This window comes from Electrophorus electricus, chromosome 9 (genome assembly GCF_013358815.1).
Source record: "Electrophorus electricus isolate fEleEle1 chromosome 9, fEleEle1.pri, whole genome shotgun sequence".
NCBI lineage: Eukaryota > Metazoa > Chordata > Actinopteri > Gymnotiformes > Gymnotidae > Electrophorus > Electrophorus electricus.
This window is the reverse complement of record NC_049543.1, coordinates 16,701,714-16,719,213: the sequence shown is the minus strand read 5'-3', so window position 1 is coordinate 16,719,213 and position 17,500 is coordinate 16,701,714. Positions and strand designations below refer to the sequence as shown.

The 17,500-nt window shown below is 40.0% G+C and overlaps 2 protein-coding genes across 2 annotated transcripts in view; both read right to left on the bottom strand.

Moving 5' to 3' along the window:
* Positions 1–3,260: 3,260 nt before the first annotated feature.
* On the bottom strand, positions 3,261–3,926 carry fgfbp2b (fibroblast growth factor binding protein 2b). Its single transcript, XM_027026524.1, has one exon. The coding sequence runs from the start codon at positions 3,924–3,926 to the stop codon at positions 3,261–3,263; it is 666 nt and encodes a 221-aa protein (XP_026882325.1).
* A 2,380-nt stretch (positions 3,927–6,306) lies between these two features.
* The window catches only part of prom1b (prominin 1 b), a 30,085-nt gene continuing 18,891 nt past the window's right edge, over positions 6,307–17,500 (bottom strand). The window contains exons 8-26 of the mRNA XM_027026520.2: positions 17,332–17,500; positions 16,881–16,955; positions 16,624–16,687; positions 15,744–15,903; positions 15,336–15,488; positions 15,038–15,161; positions 14,574–14,677; positions 14,171–14,255; positions 13,376–13,522; positions 13,017–13,088; positions 12,327–12,419; positions 11,687–11,740; positions 11,382–11,462; positions 11,207–11,275; positions 10,320–10,409; positions 9,216–9,331; positions 7,938–8,070; positions 7,103–7,137; positions 6,307–6,977 (exon numbers count right to left, since the gene is read on the bottom strand). The exon at positions 17,332–17,500 is cut by the window's right edge and continues 49 nt beyond it. Of these exons, the coding sequence (XP_026882321.1) occupies positions 8,001–8,070; positions 9,216–9,331; positions 10,320–10,409; positions 11,207–11,275; positions 11,382–11,462; positions 11,687–11,740; positions 12,327–12,419; positions 13,017–13,088; positions 13,376–13,522; positions 14,171–14,255; positions 14,574–14,677; positions 15,038–15,161; positions 15,336–15,488; positions 15,744–15,903; positions 16,624–16,687; positions 16,881–16,955; positions 17,332–17,500 (1,726 nt within the window). The 3' untranslated portion in view covers positions 6,307–6,977; positions 7,103–7,137; positions 7,938–8,000. The remainder of the gene's footprint in view (positions 6,978–7,102; positions 7,138–7,937; positions 8,071–9,215; positions 9,332–10,319; positions 10,410–11,206; positions 11,276–11,381; positions 11,463–11,686; positions 11,741–12,326; positions 12,420–13,016; positions 13,089–13,375; positions 13,523–14,170; positions 14,256–14,573; positions 14,678–15,037; positions 15,162–15,335; positions 15,489–15,743; positions 15,904–16,623; positions 16,688–16,880; positions 16,956–17,331) is intronic.

The following is a 17,500-nucleotide window of genomic DNA, read 5'->3' as shown; positions in this document are numbered from 1 at the left end:
CTGGGCTGAAGAAAGGGCAGTATGGTGGAAGGTAAACAAATCTCCAATTGATATTGAACCATATCAGAAAACTGCAGTGAGCAACTGACATTGTCCCAAACTACAAAGCAGCTCCTGCTGCTTACACCCAAACAAAACATCATGACGATCACCCAGAAATGTGAGATGTTTGGTGGTATATAGTCCTAAGGTGGTATGTCGGTGGAGAACCCCATGATTACTTATGACTGCATAAATTGTGACATTGCCACCACGCTGGACAAGGAATTCTGCCACGGCCCATTTGCCAATTATATTATGGTCTCCCCTTCTCCTCTTGGTCAGATTGAACTCAACTTCAACAACAACAACAATGTATTTATGGGGTCTTTCCATAGAATCCAGTTGAAACACCCTATACATATACATAGATAAAGTTTTGTAAGTGGCACAGAATTACAGACTCATGGTGTAGAATGTATTTACTTGTGATTTACATGCATTGCAATGTATGTATGACAATAATATGTAGCATAGTATTGTACTCTAAACAGCCAGCACTGAATGTGTATGTTTGAATATACTTTTACTTGCACATACTGAATTCATTTATCCTTTCTGGGCTGCGTTCATAGGGTACTGTATATACTTGCTTCAAGCACACTTTATTGCTTTGGAGGATATGTTCAATGGTTTAAAGGCTGACACTTGATTCCTTCAAAATGTACTTCAACAACTTGGTGCTGTGTTTCACACAGTCTAATGGTATTGTTTTGAAGGACCATGTCAGCTATGAGAATCTCTTGGGAGAACATAGGAGTCCTACCATTCTCAGGTGGCTGTCTTGTAATTCTACAACAGGGAATGTGCAATTACTACAGAAAAATATATATGTGGTTAAAACCTGTGATGGATCCCCATCTTCTTTATATTGGTGAAGCAACATACTAAAGCATTTGTACACAGGAAATGTTCAGTCACCTAAAAACAGAGATCTTCTCTGTTCTCTTCTCCGAATCTCATGATTATGGTGGCCACAGTAAGTACTCTTTGTCCTGCTTCGCTCATTGTTATTCCATGAACAAGAACATGGTCTTTCACACTTGCTAGAATTTTGTCTGAAATAACTGGGATTATTCTTGCTCTTCCTCATCCTCATCTTCCTCCTTGTACACCACACCTTACACACCATCTTCCTCCTCTACCCCTCAGATTGTGTCTGTCGATTGTTGGTATCAACCTTCAACTCACCTGTGCTGCCTGTCCACTCTGACCTGGTTTATATTGGTTTACTCATATCATTAGCAAGTGTGGACAAATTTATTTATTGTGTGCGACCTATAGCTTCTGTGCTTTAATTGTGTTTAAATTCTGCCAGCTGTGGTTACCATTATGCACCACAACTGCATCACAGTGTAAACTGTGCTTTGGTGAGTGAGAATGTGTTGAGAGTCCTGCAAAAAGTTGAAGCAGATGTGTAGAATATTTTTTAAGATTTTGCAAAGTGATTCATTCAATAAATGAGTTTTGGCAGTTGACGGTTTTATTCTGAGAATGGGGTTTAGTGTTTTAGAATTTCAGAAAAACTGTAATTGCATACATTGTTTAGTCATTTGCTTGATAATTTCTCTTGGTCCATTCTGGGAGGTACATATTGCCTAAAGCAGTTCAGGACAAAAAGATAGATGCTCTGAAGTGATCTGACTGGCAGGAAATTCAGCACAATCTGTGAATATTCCCACCAGAACTAGTAATTAGCTAGTAATTACATTTGTCTAATGTTGTGGACATTCACTGGCAGCACTCATAAACAGTGCACTCTAAAATATATTTATGATAACAAGCTACACTGTATAAAAGGATCATTCTATTTGATAAAACAATGTTTTGTTTTGTTTTTCTTTTAAATCTTCCTTGCCAATACAGGTAATAAATACATTATGAAGTTTTGTTTTTAAAAATCAAAACAGTTCAGAAAGTCAATGTAGGTTTATTACAAATTTACATTAGAAATGTTTTTCATTTCAAATATAGAAGAAGCATCAGTGTCTTCAGTCACTGTTCATCATGTTATTCTGACCTTTGAAAATGTACAAAAGTCAAATGAGACGAATAATCTGTAACAGTACAATTTGGTTTTTACTCTATGGCTGCTGTTACTCCTACTCTGCACTCAAATCTGTATCTGTTTTTTTTATATTTCCCCTTGGCATAAAGTACCATGATAGGACACAGTAGTACTATGGATAAAAAGGGCTGAAAAAACTTGCTAACAAGACATTAACACAACAACTTGTTATCCAAACTGATAAAGGTGTAGGAAAGTTGGTTTACTGACAAATAACAGCAAAGTGGGGCTTTTTCTGACTGAGGAAACAGTTGGTTGCTTTGAGGGGGAAAAAAACCTTACTGGCACTCATTAATGTACACATACATCCACCCACTCACCCACCCACACACACACACACACACACAAATCCCAGGAGGACAGCCTTGGCTGGAGGCTCAGAAAGTCTGTTGCTGCACACCTAGATGCAGGGGAGGGGAAGGGAGAGGAGTTCAACAGTCAGTTCATTGAGTTTTCTACACATTGATAGATTACACTGCACAAATGCATAAAATTAGCTTCTTGCAGACAGTTTATGACATAATGTCTGTCAAAATTGCAAACATTGATATAGGCTATTTATGAAGAATGCTCAGTATGTTGCTCACTATGCTGTTGTCACATTATTGTTCAGTGCTCAGTGTGCATTTTACAGTGCATTACAGTGCAAATACAGTGCATATAGTGCATTTTAAATCTGTTACATTTATAGAATCCAACAGAGCTAAACAAAAAGTAAATCCTAACACTAACCCTGAATTACATTACCAATGCTGACTCTGTCAAACTATATGAATTATGTTTCATTCATTGTTATTAAGTAGTTCTTATTTGATAAATTCTGCTAGTTCATTGTTCAGTTTGATAGCTGTATCTGTGCAGTTCATCTATTTAGTTAGCTGCTAATGTTAACATTAAGATGGGGTGTTTTTTTTTTATTATTTCTTCCATAAGCAAGTTAGCAGAGCACATTTTACACATTTACTATAAGCATGATAAGGGTGTTTAAATATTAGTCTAGATCAGATTATATAATTCTATGAACATTTAGTGATGTCCATGAAATGTAAAGGTCTCTTCACTACCAAACTGCTCAATTGGTCCCTTCACTACCAAACTGCTAGTCAGTAGAGGATTCTTCAATAAGTTTATTACCTGCATGAGAGCTTTTTTTTCAGTTCTGGAACCAGCTGATGATGTAGGTGCAGACGCCCTGGAGGCTCTTCCAGCAGTACTCCTTGGCCAGTTTGTCGGCAGAGCTCTCCGCCACCTCCATAGGTGCCAGCGTGGTGCCTTTCATTGGCTTCCGGGGTGGAGCGGTCTTGGAGACGCTGGGCTTGCCTGGCTTGGGCAACTTGGCGGGCGGTGGCGTCTTGGGCTTGGTGGCCCGGGGCCAGGACTTGTGGAAGACTACCTGGGCCTCGGCAGGGCTTGCATGACACATCTTTGGCTTGTAGGAGTGCAGGCCCTGGCAGGCATTGTGCAGCTTGCGCATGTCCCACATGATCTGCGTGAAGTAGTGCCGCGGTTTGGTATTGTACGGACGGCACACGTTGGGCCGGCCCAGGTACTCGCACCAGTATGAGCGACCCTTGCTCCTGCAGGTCACGCGCAGCTTCGTCATTAGGCCATGACCTGAGACCACCATGGTGCATGCATCCTTGGCCTTGGTGTTGAAGTGGATGGGTTTGTCCCAGACACCAGGCTCCGGCTGCTGGACGACAGAGGTGGTGGGAAGGGTGGTGTTGGCGGCGACCAGGTCATCGCCGGGGCCCGCTTGGCCGCACACAGCCCAGGCACAGCAGGCCAGCAGGAGGGCAAACACGCATATGGCTCTCATGGCGCTGGAGGGGTGGATCAGGGTGGATGGGTTCAGGCGGAGGAGGAGGGGGAGAAAGCGTGGCTGAGAGTGGAGTGAACAGGTCTGTGCAGTGGACTGGGTTTATAAGCACCAGCCCCACAAAGGGGCCTTTGAGTCACAGTGAGTTGAGCCAAGTGCAGGAGCTCACTGAGTTCCAGAGTAATGAATGTGTGTGTGGGTGGTGCTTTTTAGGTTGCTTCTGTACATACCTGTGCATTTGTGTGTGTATGCATATAGAGGTGTGTTTAAGGTTTGTCACATAGAGTGTGTTTTAGTTTCATGGGCTGCTATTTATTTGGATGTCTGACGTGTGTGTGTGTGTGTGTGTGTGTGTGTGTGTGTGTGTGTGTGTGTGTCTGTGTTTGTGGAGGGCGCCAGGAGTGGTTACATACACAAACCTCTAAATCCTTCACAAAACATAAAATCTTACATGCTCAGAGAAGTGTGCCATTGACTATTGATGTGAGAAAAGCTTAATTTTCATAAAAAGAGATGACAAGGAGACTAATTCACCTGGAACTTGTTTACCTCAGCCACTGGCCGTATGCTTATGTATTCTGTTATACTCTCAGTAGAAGAACATACTGCATTTAAGTAGAATGCAGGGCTCTGTGAGAAATAGTTTGAAGGAATCTTTTTCAAATGAAGAGGCCTAATGAGTTTCATATCTAAACCAGCTGACATAATATGTGCAGCAATGATCTGTAGGTGAGTATACTTAGGAGGTGGATTAGGTTTTTGTTCGTTTGTTTGTTTTGTTAGTACCAGAAATGCCTGTCCTATATACTGCAATCCAAAAGCTGCCAACAGCACCCCTGAGTCTGCTTATGTTGATATGCTCCTTATGTGAATATGTTAGCATATGAAATACATGAGCTTCTGTGTTTGAGTGTAAGGGAACTGGGATAAAGAGAACAGAATATTTTGAGTGCCAAAAATGCCAAAGGAAACAGTATAAAATGCAGAGTTTGTGTTCACTTTGTTTTATTAAAGCAAGTAATTATACCAAGAACACAGCTGCTGGTAGCTCATAGAGTTCTGCAACGAGAGAAAGAAAGAGAGAAAATGAGAGTGAGAGATGGGTGAATGAGAGAGAGAAAGAGAGGGAAAAGGAGAGAAGAGAGAGTGACAGTGTGTGTGTGTGTGTGTGCATTTTTGAATAGCTAAACCACGGCAAGCCACCCTCCGGCATGTGAAGAACATGGCTCTCCACTCCTGCATTCATATGGCTCAAGCATACACAATGAACATTCTGAAGTTTAAATTGGCATTCTGTATGAATGCATTTATATATATATATACTTCAAACTAAATGTGGATATTTCAAAATGCTATACATCTGGAAACATACTGTACAAGAGTGATATTAGTCTATTTTAAGAAACTGAGAATGCACCAGGATGATTCTGGTTATGAACTAAACACCAGAGAAGCATGTAACAGTAGATATACGATGTGTAACAGTGGATATGCACATTAGCAAAGCAATATGGGCATTTTCCAGGTCCTTTTAGTGAGAACAAATTTCTCTCACACAGGCATGAACACACACACACACACACACACACACACACACACACACACACACACACACTCCATATTCCAGTGGCATGCATGTGAAACCTCCTATATCACACTGCTTACATGACCTTAAAGTCTGTGACCTTAGAGACTTTAGCAGAGGACAAAGTGCACTGTGGCCTCTGACTGCGTCTAGCGCAGAAAATAAGATAGAAACCAACTTTTGACTGCTTGTCATGCCATGCTTGATTTTTGAATACTAACACTATGGTTTAACAGTGTGAGGAGACTGCATTATTATGGTTAAAAATATTGGCTTGTGATAGGTCTGCACTCCATACCCAAGAACCTCTGTTTCCTCACCAGAAAGTGGTCTTGGTGCTGCAATTCTACTTTCCGTGTTTAGCCACTGCACCTAGTGCAGCTGTTAAGAACAATCGCTCAGAAGATATTATTCACATGCCACAATGTCTGTCTCACTTCTAGTCACCATTTGAAGTTGGCTGACCAGCATATACTTAGTCAGGGATGTTTTACTAATAATGCAGTAGCCCTTTCTTTAGAACATGGAGAATAGCTAGGCTGATATAGGCCAGCCCCTATACATCTGGAAATCTACTATATAAGAGTGGTATCAGCATCTCCTCATCACTACTCCTTATACAGTAGTGAAAATCATTATTTCCTTTCATTTTGATAACAGACTTACAGCAGCTGAATCAGATGAGGCACATAGGCTCATGCACAGCAACAAGTCCTGGAAAACATACTAATAAGCAGTTCTGATTAGTACTACTCCCCAATAGTAATATCCTTTATTAACCAAGTACAAAGCAGCCAATGTGAAGGATTTTTTATTTTCCATTATTTATGAAATTTTTATACTATTTTTCACCGACTTTTTTTTGCTTAGAAGGACCTGACTACGCACAACAATTATAACACACCTTTTATATATATGCTCTGAATTATAGGAGCCAGATATAACTCAGCTGCCAGTCATAGAAATCTCTCTTCCATACTTTCACATTAAGCTTTGATCTGCGACACCTTTGCCTATTAATGTTAAACTTACATTTTGTTACGAGAAAACCAACCTAATAAAAGCTAGTCTACTGAAAGCTCCTTGCAAAATGATCAGCAACTCTACGCATTTTTGAATGAAAATTACTAAAAGAAATGGTTTATAAAATTAGTATTAGCAAAAGTACAAATGTTCCAGAAACATTCCGGGAAGGAACAATCTGAAAAACAGCTATAGGTCTTAAACAAATTCATGGTCAGGAAGTTTCAGCACTATTATAAGTACTAATGCCCACATAACCAGCATTCAGGAGTGAAATATAAAATGGCTGAAACTACTACAGTTGTCTTTCACTGATTTTAAAATCAAGACCGTATTACAGTGACAGAATCAGGTTTTCCATAGGTCACAGTTTTAGGAGGTGGTGTAAGTTGGTTTTACAGAAGCCATCCTTGTTATTCCCCTTTATCTCCTATCTTCTTTTTCTGGAACAGAAGTAATCATAAAGGACAAATATTCAAAAACGTGAATAAATACATAAATACCATTAAACATATAAACATATACATTTTCTTTATAGCTCTCAAAAGTGGGAATGTGTTCTTTTTACCTTAATGGCTGGTCTAGCTCCAGGTTTCAGGACCACTAAGGTAAATGAACAGAAATAAACATGATCGGACAAGTTCTGAAAAGACATCATCAACTTCATTTCAACCAGTGTTTCTAAAAACAGTACACAAGCATGACTGAAGTATCCACATTTTCCCTCTAACTAAGCTTCAAGTGTTCTTCATAATTTGCCTTAGATTAGTTTGGAGCTGAAGCAGAGCATGAATGTGGACTCTCCACATTTACAAACACATTTAAACTAACACGAGAATAATACTGTACATCCATAATCCCTGAAAACTGTAGAGTATAATGGCAAACATTTGTGAGCTATGGTAATTTACACCTAGACAGTGAAAAACATAGAAGGTTTGAGGACTTGAATTAAGATGTGAAAAGAGTTAACCAAATTAATCAGATAACTTCAACAAATTCCCCGAAACAAATGGGAACATGCGCACAGGCAAGCAGCTAAGACAATGGCTACAGTAAAGTACAGTCCTGGTGGACATCTGCACGCAGAACCTGCAGACCAAGAGCCATAAGGGACAATGAAGAAGATGGAAAAATGAGGACGTTGAGGTTCAGAAACACTGGGAATCAGTAGGGAAGTCTCAGTGTGGCATTAGAGAAGAAAAACATGTACTAGTGAATGAAGAAGGAGCACTTTATAACATGGGTGTATAGATCATGTGAAAGAATCATTTTTGTAAACAAGCAGAGACAAAATTTTAAAGAAATATGGAAGTCAATGAGTTGTCTACAAGCAAAGTAAAGGCAGCAGTGACACAGTGCGAGTAATTGAGGATACACTCAAATGGATAAAGCTCCTATACCTGTTTGCACTGAACTGGGTTGGATGTCCCTGGCATGTAAATGTGTGCATGTGCTTGCATGTGTCACCAGTCAAGCTGTCTCGGCGGCGCAGAGGCCGGAGGGTACCGTGTCATTGTGTCATATGAAGGATAGCTGAAACACATCCAGTTTAAAGGTCATTATGACTCATTGGCTGAGGGTGCATTTGTGAATCAATCTTGGCAGCTGAAAGGCATCAGAATATTAGAGTGTAAGCCTCTAGCAGCATACAAGACACTTTTGAACTTTTGATAAAAATGACGAATGAATAATCAGAATAACACATTTTCTTGATGCTCTAACCACACTCAAAGTGCTACATAACCATTAATGCAATTATGCCATTGCTGTAACACTGCATAAAGGACTGTGACTTTAAGCCACTGCAGTTCCCTTCACCATTATGTGATGACTATGCAGAGGCATGCAGGCCAACACTGCAAAGCCATACCGTACCTCGCTATCACTGGGGTATTTATGCTGTAGATGCGATCGCTATGATAGCCACTGATAGCAATGTCCATACTGAAAACAAAACCATGAATATAGAAGGAAAAATGAAAGCCATGTAAAACAAGGAATGGAGAATAATATGTTGTGAATGTGTGGTGTCTGATAGATTTAGGACAAAATGGATATGGATATATGGATATGTTTCAAATGTTTCTCAGAGATACTAAAAATGCACATGTGAAAAAGAATACATTTATTTCTGGAGATTCATTTTACAAGTTTTTTTATTTCCTTAAACAATGGTACCCTTCAATAAAAAGATTTGTAAATATAGAAGAATTTTAAACTACAAGAGAATATTGAGGCCAGAGGAGGAGAAAAGATGCAGAGTAATGAAATGTGATTTGGCTAAAAATGCAATAGGAACTGAAAAATATGTAGAAACTCACGAAATAAAAGTGGAAAATGGAATGGAAATGGTTATTAAAGAGTGAAGTGCCAAGCTGCTGGAGAACTGAAAGTATTCAACCGAGAGAAAGATGGAAGATGAGAGGAGAGGAGAAGTAATTATGCAATCCCTGGAAGAAATGTCAGAAATGTCTAAGCAAGGATTTGCATTTACAGTTAAAATGGCATTTTCCTTTAAAACAAACTATGCATCTTATAGTCTCTTTGGTAATAGTTAAGAGTTTGGATGCTTGTTTTTAGAGGATACAGAAACAAAAATATTCCATCTACATGTGGATTACAAAGACTTTATAAATGCATGTGTGTATATGTGTGTCTGTTTATGAGAGTTCGCGTACTCATCTAAAACGTCCTCGGTGTCCATCCTGCGATAGAATTTGGCGAGTTTGACAGACGTTATGATACTGGGAATAAGGAACAAAGAACAGCCACCCAGACCAAACCAGATTGTGTTCTACAACACACACGTGCACACAAATACGCACACACATATGCATACATGCATACACCCACACACACACAAATCTCAATTAATTCGTGTCCATCACAATTATTTGGACATCAACTGTCCATCACAAACACAAGGGCAGTTAATATCACATAGTCTGTTCTTCAAAATATAGATATTTCTTTTTTAGTGTGCTGCACTGAATAAGAAATTTATAAGTGTATGTTCTGGGCCATCCTTTGCATTCATTAGGCTGGCAGAGAGACTGACTTGGATTATGGGGATATTCTTCGTTTACCATAAAGCCCCTGACATACAGCATAGCTGGCTGCATCCCCTTTGCTTTCAGGAATGGAAATTCAGATCCAATTAAGGTCCCTGAGTTGAACTGAACCTGCAGGAACTTTGGGTTCAACTGAGCTCAGTGTGACCTTAAATTTCGTAAGTTCACCTTAAGTGACACACATCTGTGAGGTGGTATTTATAGAAAACTGAGAGACTAGGTGTCTTGAATTTGAGTGTTTTTAGAAACTTTAGAAACTCACACTTGCACTGACACACACAATAACACACATGCACACACATGCACACTGGTACCAGTCTATGATTTTTTAACCAACCGGTAGAATATTTCAGGCAGGGTTGCAGTATTTCATCATCTACATCATGCTCTCATGCCTGCTCACTCACTCCCTATGTCTCTCTCTCACTCTTTCTCTCTCACTCCCTCTTTCTCACTCACGCACACACACACACAAACATACAGACACATCCAAACCTCTCCAAAAACATTTTCTTCTGTTTATGCAATCAGCAGGACTTAGATTTAACATTGTATGTGCAAACAGTATTATGTTCTATTGTGTGTGCTGGTACAGATAAAATGTCCCGCCCTCATTATTGTGTGTGTGTGTGTGTGTGTGTGTGCGTGCGTGTGTGTGTGTATATATATATATATATATACATAATGCAGGGAAAGCAGTGTGTGTCTTACCACTGAGTCTATTATGAATCTGCAGCCAATGATTTCAAGTGAGTCTATGATGTTGCTGATGGGTTTGCACTGAGCTACATCTGTTGTTAACTAAAGGGAAACACATTATCAACCCGTGTTACATGCAGTTAGTAGTTGCAGTACATAGAGAACAATCTACATGCAATACACTAACGATTTTCGGTATGTTACTTTATGATGAGCCATTTAGGTCATGATTTATTCAAAATTCATAATTCATTCATAATTCTATTGTATTCAAACACACACTTGAGTATACACTTTAGTCTTTCCCACACACAATCAAACTGTCATGCATACACCATCGTATTCCTTTTCAAAGCCCATTAAACTCATGCACTTCTATAATTCTTACATTAAATATTAAGCTCTCACACACACTATTTGATATAAATATGCACAAGCACACAGCTAACACAAAAAATAACAGTGTGTGGGAAAGTATGAAAATGTGAGAATAACAGAGCAAAGGTGTGAGAAGTACGTTAGTGTGTGTAAGAGGACATCCGAAATATGACAGTGTACACATCAGAGTTTAATAACATGCATAAAACAATGTGATCGTGCACTTGAAAATGCGTGAGAAAGCGTTTAACCGTGAATTAATACATTAGCTAAAGGAATACATAATATGGAAGGCCGTATAGGGCAAATTATAGTGAAACACTTGTGCGCACACACATCACTTGTGCATTTATACATACTAATTATACATAGATGTCATCTTATACTTCTGCACACAATAACTTACTCTACAGCATAAACAGACTCTCAATGTTAGCATAATGATGTTAAGTTACAATGTGATAGTGTTACACAAGACTGCCAAACCAATCACTTGCATAAACAGACACAAACACACTCACCGAATGTTGGACCCAGTGAGTGTATTGTCTGAAGTATCCCAACATGTTCTTAACGTATTTATCAGTCTCCTGTGATGGAAAAAGGAAACCATCATAGAGACTTGAAAGATGAGTTGTGCTTGTTCTGGGTGGTTGAGAGCATGAGAGGGTCGGAGATTGGGTGCATTGTCTCTACCTGTTTCACTATATGGGTGGCGTTGCTGGTGATAAGATACTCCACGGCTTCAATGGCACTCAGCACGTTTGTCACCTTAGACTAACAGAGAAGCAATAGTAAATCGGCTCCGCATGTGTGTGTGTGAGAAGCAGAAGGAGTGAAAGAAATTATAGAAAGTGTGAAAAAAAGAAAAGTAAGAAGAGAAAGGAAGAGAGAACAAGAAGGAGATAAAGAAGAGAGAGAAAGAGAGAGGGAGAATATGCTACCACAAAAAAACATAACAAAACAAAACAAAACAGTTGGGTACTGTTTTTATAACTCACAGGAAGTTCTTTAGAGGTGGTCTGCAGTAACCTGATACTTTGACTTAGTGAACTCTGAAAGAAAAGCAAGGTTACCAGTCAAGACTTGCAAACTGCTTACATACAAAGACTGGCAAGACTAGACAGAGTGTTAAGTACTTCAAGTGAACTAAAAAGGGTGCCATATAAGTGACAGGTCACGTGTTTAATCAGTTACAGAATAAAGAAAGATCACATGCATATAATATACAGGACAAATACAATCTTATGTATACATTAACATCTGGAATAGATAAACCACAATGAACACTGAGGCACAGTGAACAAAAAGACAAAAAGGGAACACAACTGCATAACACACAGTAATTCTGAACACATATCTACACAAATATAAACAACTGGTCATGAATGCTCATAAGGCACAAAGGGGGCTTGGGATTAATATTATTTTTGTTGTTCTTATATTACATCACATTTTCTGAACTCTGACCTTACCCTTGCTCTCACAAATTTCTTTAGTTGCAATAAAGTAGAAGGAGTAACAAAAAAGAGGGACAGGTGGATGAGTCAGTCGAAAAGACTGTTGGTACCGTTGGATTGAGTTTGTGCGTGTGTGTGTGTGTGTGTGTGTGCACGAGAGAGAGTGAGAGAGAGAGATTACCATAGCTTGCTCCTTGGGTACTACTTGAGTTTTATGGATATGTCGGATGCTGCTGGCATGACCTCTCAGGGCATTGGCCAGAGCGCCACGGGGCTGAGAAGGGAGGAGGAGACAGTGTGAGAATGAGTACAGTCTGCACACACACACACACACACACACACACCTCGGAGATCACGCCCACACTGGCACTTTAAAATGCCCTCAGTCAACTACTTTACATGTTCCTGAGGTGTGTGTACGTGTGTGTGTCAATAGGGGTTTTGTTTAATTCCACACATGGAGGACATCGTAAAACCTCAAAAACTTTCCAGAGGTTAGTAATTTTATTTTACCTCACGAAGAGCACTTGCTTTTGATAAAAAAAAGATTCATTAGAAGTGCTGATTTGCACCTTTCAAATATATTAGTTCTTAATATGGCAAAAGTAGAATATAATATGCAATGTGTTAAATACGCAGGACAAAACATGAAATAAAAATTGGAAATTAAAAAATATGAAGAATTCATGCTTAAATATAGTATATGGACTGAAGTGTAGATGTAGACGTTATTCACTAAAGAGAAGGATTGTGGGTTTACAATTTTGGATTGTGGGTCTACAATTTGATCAAAGGTAAAGGGTTTAGAAACCTTATTGTTCATTTTGACTAAATGCTAAACTGGTATTGTTGAGAAGGTTGGTTTACTCACCAGCTGGTCTGCTTGAGTCTCCAGTTCATTTGTGAATGAGAGAAGATCCCCAGCAGTCACTCCTTTATTTACCTGACAAACAGTACCACCACCCCCCCCCCCCCCCCCCCCCCCCCCCACACACACGTGCACGCGCATGCAGACACACAGAAGTGGTTGATATCTCTGATAAGTTGTGCGTGTGTGTGTGTGTGTGTGTGTGTGTGTGTGTGTGTGTGTGTGTGTGGTGTGTTGGAGTTTGCATAAATGAATCTTTATATTGCATTTACTGGCAAAAATGCTTCCCAGGTTACAAGAAGTGGCCTGTTATTTAGATGATTTGAAACGTATATGAACACGTGTGCATGTGTGTGTGTTACCACTGAGAGGTATGCCTGGTAGTTGATCTCTCCGAGGCCTGTGTTAGCAAAGTTGATGAGGTTGTCTTTGCCTTCTTGCTCCAGTAATATTATACCTTGCAGGTCCACATTCAGTCCTTCAAATATCTCAGTGAGCTCATCATTAAACTGTTAACCCCCCCCCCCCCCACACACACACACACACACACAGACACACACGAACACAAACATGAACACATACGCACGCGCACACACACACACACACACACACACTGATATATATCTATTGTTCCACATATCAAAATGAGAGGAATAATCTTCTATAATTCTCTTTACAGTCTTTCTTCATGACTTGCACACAAAAAATTATTCCAACCAAATATCTCAAGCTGTTTCGTCAGCTATTAAAAGAAAGACTAATTTTCCAAAACCTATTTCTCAAAACATTATTCTCTGGTTTTCAGACACTGTTTATTTGTTTACTCACCACTCTGATTTAGAAAACACTAGCACAGCAATTAAAACTCAAGTCATGCAATCAGCAATTAGAGTTAACACAAAAAATTCCAACTGAAAACACTAAGAAGCAAATTTGTTGATGCATTGTTCAGAACATCAGGATAACTAAAAAGCTCCACATGTGTGTTTTTGTGCTTTTTACAATGAAGCTCAACAACGAAAGAAGATCTGGAAGAGGATGAGGTATGGATAGTTTCGGATAATTGTGCTTCATTTCAGATAATGTTAGAAGTTAAGAAAAACATTTTGCGTTCTGTCAGCATATTAATAGTTTACACTGATAGTTATGAAACTCACCACTGTGGTGTTGATAAACTTGCTGAAGCTGAATTTGTTCTCCAGATGCAGTGCTGCATAGATGCCATTATTCTTGTAACAGTCTCTGTCAAAAAGAAAAAGAAAAAAAACATCTCATTACAAACCATACAGCATTACTACCCACTAGTGGACACACACAGTAGTCAGTAATGGCAAAGAATAAAATCATTAACCATCTCTAAAAGCATGATGGACACAATCACATCTAAGACTTGAATCCCTAGTAAAAAGCTTGATTCTTATCCTAGACGCCCTATTATATTATTATTCATTATTACTTTATTATTGTTTTATAAAGAAGAAAATAATACATTTTGGGTAAAGTAGTTCAAACTTGTTATAACCCTCTCACAACCGAGACATGAAATACACACGCACACACCTGTACAGGCTGCCCATGGTAAGGTCAATTTCAGGGTCTTGAAACAGCAATCCAGGAAGGAAGTTTTTTTTGCCAGGGTGGACCAGGTATGGCGTGTCTATGACCTTTTCAAAAAGATAAGCCAGAAAGTGTCAGACATTACACTGATTTTACATATAATAAAGTACACTGAGTTCAAATGACAACAAGGAAAATACATGTTGATAATAGACGTTCATGTATGTGTTGCTATAGCTGAGATAATTATTATAATTCTGTCATCATAAATCTATTATGAAGCATGATACACTGGACCTCATACACTGGACATTGTCTGCTCTTGGTAACGTTTCAGTGAGTATATTAATTGGTCTTTTTATCAACTAGTATCAGTACCTGCATGTAACACAATCTGCATGTAACATAATCTCGCACAGCGTTGCCATGTTAGGCTGTCTGCCGGGCCTCTTCGCTGGTACAAATACCTCAAACAGCTGTGCACTGCCCAGTGGTTCACATACAAGCTTCTCCATGTTGCCCCCAGTGAAAAATATGGGGACCACAACTCCCATGAGAACCCAGGAAAAGATGAAGCTTATGCCAACACCTCTAAGAAAAATGAATAAACACATAAACAAAAACATTAATAGAACATTGTATATGGAACGATTTGGCACCAGTATAAACCAGTCTTTTATGCCTGGCACTAAAGTGTTTTCATATGTGTCTTATCTCTGAATGGTGTGTTACGTGCTTATGTGTTTATGCATTTATGCCGCTCACGCCATGAGGAGGTTGCCACCATTGTTAGACAGGCAGCCACGCGTGGTGGGTGTAGCATTCTTATCATAGCCACACGTCCCGCACAGCAAGCCCAGGAGATTGAAGGCCAAGATGAGCACCAGCACACAGCACAGAGCAACGCAGCCTACCCATCTGCAGAGGGATGAAGGTACAGATCAGAGGTCAGGGTGACCTGCCCTCATGTCATTTTCAATGTGCTTCAAGGCTTGAATTTGTGTAGGGGCAGATGATCTGTGTTATCCATTCTAGGTGCAAATGGGCAGATCAATTGCACTGGGTCATACTGGCAAACAAACATTGACATGTTTCAAGCCATTTTTGAGTCTGTGCTTAGTTAAGTCCAAGCCACTGCCTATCATTTCCTGGGGTGGAGAAGCAGATTGTTACCGGTAGAAGTCGAGCTGGTCAATCTGTGGGTAGTATGCTTCAATTTTCTTCTGGCCTTCTGCGAGGAACTTGGTGAAGTTGTCCACAGCTGGTTCCACTGGGAACATCTTAACAAAGTTAACTATCTCTGCACCTGACTTATCCAACAAAGCCTTTACTCCTTGACCACAGAGAGAAGAAGAAAAAGAGACCAGAATTAGGTGAGTCCAACATGAAAAAGAGGAAAAGGAAGGTAAAGAAAGAATAACAAGAAGTATTAATTTACCAGCATTGAAGTGCTAGAGAAACATGACTAATCTAGTCTTCTCTACTGAGCATTTTAAAGCGCTCTGGAGGGATGTTATTGAGGGTGTCTTCAATTCAGCACCTTTCTGTCCAAGGTGCAACCCAGTCTTAGAACATTTGTTTTATTATGGCACCAGCATTTGGGACATCGCTATTGACTAAATGCTTTAATGACAAAGTATATGGCTTTCACTTTGCCACAGTATCTCTGAGGATCAGGGATATTAGAGAAAGCACAGAAAGAATGCCTAGAACAAGGAGTCATTTTGACATTAAGGGTTTCACTCTGATGTTACTGACCCATTTGTACAGCACCTCTTTGGGGGTCCAGGGTAGTACAGATTAGAGAATAGAGGGAGTACACAGCACTATACTGATGAGAGTGAGGAACTTACTTGGTAGGGCTGCAGTTTAAATCAGACAAGTGTAAAAATGGAGGAAAGGGCACTATTCAGTGTCCAGTATACATGCATCCCATCACATTAATGATGAACACTGAATTTTCAGTCAGCTAACGTGTGCTATTATCAGCTGTGTGTTGCAGACTGAGAGGGACCAATGACTTTAATTAAGGTTTGAGAGGGAGATAACTCACTGGGATTAACACCTTTTGTCTGCTCGCTCACTACCCTTGGAATGTCGTTAAAGGCAGAGTAACCCTAAACACACAGAGAGAGAATCAGAAAGACTCAGAGAATGGAGATGATAGTACAACAGTGTGGTTGATACCACACATTAATCATAGTGGAAATAAGTCACACAGTAATGCACGCATATATGTGCATCAGGAGACTAGACTTCACCCTTATATGCTTACATAGTAGGTAATGGAGACGCTGCATGTATTCCTACCTTCTGTATGATGTAGCTGAGGTCAGTCTTCATCACCGTTTCCAGCTTGGATAGCTGGGTGTTGATATCAGGTAGCTGCAGCATAACACACAGTTCAAAGGACAAGCTCCAGATACACATGCAGGAAATTAACCAAAAGAGTTGTAAGAAGTTGTTCAGGCTTCCACTCATGTGTAAGGGATTAGTGGTGTTTATTCATAAGTGTACATCTCTGTGTGTGATTTTAGGGACATAAATGTGTGTGTGTACTTGAGTGTGTTTTGTCACTGTGCGTGCATGTGCATGTGAGCGTGCGTGTTTTTTGTGTGTGTGTGTGTGCATAAGTGTGCATGAGTGTATGTTTATATGTGCAAGATTCTCTGTGTGCTTGTGAGTGTGCGTGTTTTTGTGTGCGTGCATGTGTGTGTGTGTGTGTGTGTGTGTGTGTGTGTGTGGACAGTGCCTGTGCTACCCCTCTGAAGTCGGAGTTGAGGGCTAGCTGGCCCAGTGCAGCCCGGATGGTGTTGCAGGTGCGGGCCATCTCACCCCGCTCGCAAGCGGGATCGCTAAGCGTGGTGGTGAGTGAGATGCGCTCGGACTGCAGAGCCCTCTGAAGATGCCCTGTGTCCTCTTGCAACACC